General features: G+C 31.7%; 1 protein-coding gene across 1 annotated transcript; it reads right to left on the bottom strand.

Annotated features, from left to right (window-relative positions):
• Positions 1-1654: 1654 nt before the first annotated feature.
• On the bottom strand, positions 1655-2698 carry LOC127087844 (uncharacterized). Its single transcript, XM_051028761.1, has 2 exons — positions 2396-2698; positions 1655-2259 (listed from the first exon to the last, which is right to left on the bottom strand). Exons 1-2 carry the CDS (start codon positions 2592-2594, stop codon positions 1853-1855), a joined length of 606 nt encoding a protein of 201 aa, XP_050884718.1. The 5' UTR covers positions 2595-2698; the 3' UTR covers positions 1655-1852.
• Between the last annotated feature and the right edge of the window lie 3311 nt (positions 2699-6009).

The raw sequence follows: 6009 nt of genomic DNA, 5'->3' as shown, positions 1-6009 counted from the left end.
GATGCTATAGAGAGAAACAAGACTGGAAGTTCTGAACAAGAGATAGCCAAGTTCAAGAAAGTTCTGATGAATGAATTCGAAATGACTGATCTAGGCAAAATGACATACTTTCTAGGGATGGAGTTCAGATACTCTGAGAAAGGTATTATTTTGCATCAGCTCAAGTATGAATTAGAACTTCTGAAGAGATTTGATCTGAAGAATTGTAAGATTGCTGTTACTGCATGCCAAGCTGTGTGGATTCTGAATCTATTGCAGGATCTGAAGATTAAAGTAAACAAACCTCTGAAGCTGATGATTGACAACAAGTCTGCAAACAATCTTGCCAGAAACCCAGTGTTGCATGGGAGAAGCAAGCACATTGAGACCAAGTATCATTTTCTGAGACATCAAGTTCAGAGGGGAGTGTTAGAAGTTGTACACTGCAGCACTCAGAAGCAGTTGGCAGATGTTCTGACGAAAGCTATCAAGACTGATCAATTTCTCAGATTAAGGGATGGAATTGGTGTTACAAGTTTTGATGGAATATGAATTAAGGGATGGTATTAGATTTAATTATTAGATTTAATTCATATTTAAGTTTGTTAGATATTAGATTTAAATATTAGATTTGATTCATATTTAAGTTTGTTAGATATTAGATTTAAATATTAGATTTGATTCATATTTAAGTTTGTTAGAGGCTTATAAATAGGGTGTCAATCATTGTAACTTTTAATCCTTTTTGTAGCCGTCATTCTCTTAATAGAATATTCATCTTTATTCTACCTTTGCACCAACAAATATAAATAAAAAAAAAAGTGCATCAACAATTGAGGTATTACCACGGTTAACAAATAGACCGTTGTAGTTTTGTGGGACGAAATGTTTATTTTATAGTAGTGTGCATTGTACACAATGCACACACTCAATACATATTACGTTGTTGTTGACATCTACACTAATGTCTATTATAGTAGTGTACATTGTACATAATGCACACACTCAATACATATTACGTTGTTGTTGACATCTACACTGATTTATATATACACAACAATAATGTTATGTAGACAAAATATTAACCTACGTTACTTAAGTTAAATTTAACAAAACTAATACTACTATTACTACCACTGAATATGAATTATTTGTAACACTTTTGCTTTTGCAGACCAAGTTGTGAGTCAGATTGTCAATGTTATCACAAATGTTCCAAGGGAACCTATATTTTGCATGTAGAGTCATGTTATCAATTGAAAAAATTAACATTAAGCAAACACGAATATACTAATTAAAAAAATATATTTTATATTCTAAAATTTTAAAAAATCAAACAAATCAAAATTTAAAAGTTTTCCAAAAATAATATTATAAACTTTTAAAAAGCCTCGCATTAAAATTTGTCTTTAATACTCCATTTGAATGGCATCGAGAATGCATCCAACCAAATTTGCAATTCAATTAGCTTGATAATGATTTAAATTTCAAAATATTATTAATTACATATATAGTACTCATACCATAGTGGTACCTATACATGATATATACATTTGCAAATTAACTTAGTAATATACTAGTTTATTAAGTTGAATGCATTTGCAATCGTGGTTGCAATCCAATTACACTGCAAAGCAAACTTTATATTGCGAAAACATATAGAATCGATGTAAGCTTATTAACAAACTTAAAATATATAATTCAATAAGAAAACAAAGTAACAAAATGAAGTAACATCTGTTAGATTAAAGTCACTAAACGAAGAAATAGAAACAAACCCAATTAACCTAGAACTAAATTCTCACAAACAACCTTAAAAACCACACACCATGATTACAGCAGTTGAACCTTAACCTTAACCCTAACCCTAACCCTAACTTGTCTCTCCCTCCTTCACTGCCTGTGTTGTTGTTGTTCCTCCATTCACAGTAGAAGAAAAACAGCTCCGCGATCTACCAAAACTGAAACCTTCTTTCCTCGGAGAATCAAAAGACCTAAAGAAAAGATGTTTCACAGCAAGAATCAAATCGAGAGCAGGTTTATTCGGGGGACTCGAAGATAAAGCTCTGAACTTCATATGTCGCTTCAGTGCTTCATCGGTTGTAATATCTCTCTGCGACTTCAACGTTTCTTCTTTCACAGCTTCTACGCATAAACCGCAAATCCAACGGCCATGGTAACAGTCGCGAACACGATCAATGTACGGCCGTGTGCACTCCTCCGTTAAGCCGCAACAGTAGCACTGGACGGTTTCTATGGAAGCCATCGGAATTGAGAAACCTGAGAAAGAAAAGAAAAGATTGTTTTAGTATTTATTGATTGATTGATTAATTATGAAATGGCCTAATACGGTTTTGAAAATTTGAAAGGTGAGTTGTAACGGATGATTTTAGAGAAATTGATGTGGTTTTATTACCGTATTGAATTGGGAAGATCGTGAAAGATGTTGTTCTGTGATGATAGTTAATGATTGTGGAATTATCGCTCCTTTTCCCACTCAATATCGCCGCCGAAAAACAGAGCACTAAATAAGGTATGGCGCATTTCAGAGCCTTAATTGCCTTTCTGGAATATTTTTTATTTTGATTCTGATTTTGAATTCTAATTTCACACATGGTGCAATGGTCTCATATATAGTATATATATACTAGTGTGTCTATAAATGTTGTGTTTTATTTATTTATTTTGGAAATTAGAAAAGATAAACTCGTGTGGAAAATAAACATTTGGTATTGATTAATTATAGTTTTGGTTGAAGTGACACGATGAGTCCCATGCTGAAATCTTTTTTAAATACAAACAATCTAATTCAATCTTTATTTTTATCCAATTCTATTATGGATTCAATCATTCAGATTCATTTGGTTTGAAAAACGGGTTTGAAGTTTTATATCTAAATAATTAGAAATAATTTTGACAAAGACATAAGTGACCAATATTTTTTTAAAATAAATAATTTAAAAGAAACGAAGGAAATACTAGTATAAAAATATTGATATAGCGTTTCCATCCCGAATTTGTGTATTACGCGACGTTGATGGAATATAGGAAGATACGTGGCGTTGTGGGATTTGTGGGGAAGAGATTTTACTGTGATGGGTAAGGCGGCAGGTTCATTTTCTTGTTTTGAGTTGCGGCCCAAAGTAGGAGTGGTCCATTGACTATTTCATACTGACAGCTGTCAAGATAAGTACACTTACATGATGGAAAACGTTCATTTCACGAAATAGTAGTAGCTTTCTCTTTATGAGCTAGGTTTCTATGGTTAGAAATCTTTGGTACTAATTTTAGGTAAGGCAAAATTTTAAAGTAATTTTTAAAATACTTTTGAAATAATTAAACCAATAAAATATATCTTTAAAATTTATATTTAGTATTAGGACTATACAAAAATAACGCCAAATTCTCTTAATAATATTTTTTTAATGAAAAATGATATATAAAATAAATTATAAGATAAATCGATCGATTTATCTTATTTTGTCAAATATTTTTAAATTTTGTAATATTATCTGGGATATATTATTTTTAGTAATAATTAAGTTGTGGCTTTTAGACCAAGAATAAAGATGTGTGAGATAAAGAATTCTGATAACAAAAAAAGATCTCAAGTAAAAATTAATGTGCTAAAAAGTGTAATAAAATCACAAGAGAAAAAGTAAATAAAAGATGGATATGTCCAATTCAATCATATGGATCTATTATGTGAAAGAAAGTATATTTTTAATACATTACACTTCAAAAATTGTTACACGAAATTATAAGACGAATTACAAGAAAATAGACTCTTAAGTTCATAAAAATATATTATATTTTATCAATCTCTTCTCATTTGAATATTTTGAACCATGCAAAAATTCAATGTGTTTAGACGTGTTTATGAGTGTTTTCTAGTATGATGACTTCAATTTCATTTAAAGGAATTGGATGACCTATGAAGGAGAATATATTCATAAAAAGGGATAACACACTCATATTATTGGTTGTAGATCCTCTTATCTTAATTTTGAGGAAATACTCCTCAGTCAATTGCAGGAATCACGTCAGTCACAACTTGGTTAAAAACATGCTTACGAACAAAAGCGAAAGCAATCTTTAGTAGAAAATGAATGCAAGTACAATCGAGCAAACAAGCAAGCTCGGACGTTCACTATCTCAGAAACCCTAGAAAAGGGGAACATGAGAAAAAGGAATGCATTGAAATTTAGGACTTAGACAAAGAACAATCAAGCATGCAAAGTCATAAAAACCCTAGAAAAGTGGAACATGAGCAAAAGGAATACATTGAAACTTAGGACTTAGACGAAGAACAATCAAGCATGTCAAGTTAGTACCAACGAACAAAGTCGTGTGAACTTAACTTAAACGATAGAGCAAGAACACTCTCAAAGAATAACAATAAAAGAAGCAAGAGCACTCTCCTTTGCAGATCAATCTAACTATTGGAACAAATCTTACATTAACAAGATCAATTTTTACTCGATTGATGAAACAACCTTCAACAACACTTTTCACTCGAGTGATGCACATATGCAGACAAGGTTCTAATGTTCAAATTTGTTATTCATACTTTAGGAATTGAAAATAAGAATAAAGATTGAATAAAAAGAGAGTATGGAAAAATAAGAAGAGAGTGTTCTAATGATTTCTATCTCACAAAATTAGGAGCCACTTATATTGAGATCACTTACCAGCCAAGTAATCTCATTTTTCCTAACTAAATTCTAAAAAAGAATTATGTTACATAGTATAATTTTTTATATCTAACTAACTTGTTACTTATTTCCTCACTAACACAAAATGACATTATGAATTACACTTCAAACACACCACCTAAGTCATTGTGTCTAGACTTTATATGTTCATCATGTTTCTCAACCTTTTGAACAACTTAACATGTACAACTTTTGTCATGCTGTCAGTTATTTAATTATCACTTATGCAATGCTTCAAGTACAAACTTCCATATCTTACTTGTTCTCTAAGATAGTGGAATCTCATTTCAATATGTTTTCTACTCCATGTGCTATCGGGTTCTTGGCCAAGTTGATAGAAAACATCAAATCAATTCTCATAGTCATAGCTTCATGATCCTTGTCTTCAATCTCATCAATTAGATTCACCATCCATGTTGCTTTACAAGAACAGAGGGAAACAACTATGTATTCTGCTTCATACGATGACAATGCTACAACAGGTTCCTCTCTTGAGCTCCAAGCACCTCGTGCACCACCTAACATGAATACTTAACCAATTATAGATTTTTTATCCTCAACATCACCACACCAACTTGAGTTAGTATATCCCACAAGTTTGCATTCCTTTCCTTCATCTGCTGCTAGAAACAATATTCCATAATCTATTGTGTCTTTAAGATACCTCAGTATCCTTTTTGTAACTGCTAGATGTGACAACTTTGGTTTTTGCATGAATATATTCATAATGCCTACATCGTATACTAGATCACGCCTTGTGTGACAAAGATATCTTAATGATCCAATAAGTCTTATATACTATGTTGGATCAACATCATATTCATTTGATTCCTTTGTCAATTTCAATCTTGGTTCAACTAGTGTTAAAGTAGAATTACAATCCTCCATCTCAAATATCTTGAGTGTCTCACTAGCATATATTATTTGGTGTGTCACTAGCCTTATACCATATTTTTAGAACTCAATTCCAAGGAAGTATGAGATGCTGCCAAGATTAGGCACATCAAATTCCTTGCTTAAGTTAGCTTTGAAAACTCCAATCTCCATCTTGCAACTGCTTATGATTAACATATCATTTACATAGAGAAAAGTATTAGCATCTCATATTTACATCTTCCGACATATACACCATGCTCAGTTGTACACTTTAGAAACTCTTTTTCTCTTAGAAAACCATCAATCTTCTTATTCCAATCTCTTGGAGCTTGTTTTAGCCCATACAATGCCTTGTGCAATTTGTACAACTTGCTCTCTTAGCCTTCCTTCTCAAAACTAACTAGTTGTGAGACATAAACATCTTCATCTAAAGGGTCAT

This window comes from Lathyrus oleraceus, chromosome 5, assembly GCF_024323335.1.
Source record: "Lathyrus oleraceus cultivar Zhongwan6 chromosome 5, CAAS_Psat_ZW6_1.0, whole genome shotgun sequence".
Lineage (NCBI taxonomy): Eukaryota > Viridiplantae > Streptophyta > Magnoliopsida > Fabales > Fabaceae > Lathyrus > Lathyrus oleraceus.
This window is presented reverse-complemented; position numbering and strand designations above follow the sequence as displayed.

Coding starts and splice junctions, on each gene's coding strand:
- LOC127087844 (XM_051028761.1), bottom strand. CDS start 2,594: ATGTGTGAAATTAGAATTCAAAATCAGAATCAAAATAAAAAATATTCC. Junction 2,260..2,395: donor GATCTTCCCAATTCAATACG/GTAATAAAACCA, acceptor TTTCTTTCTCAG/GTTTCTCAATTCCGATGGCT.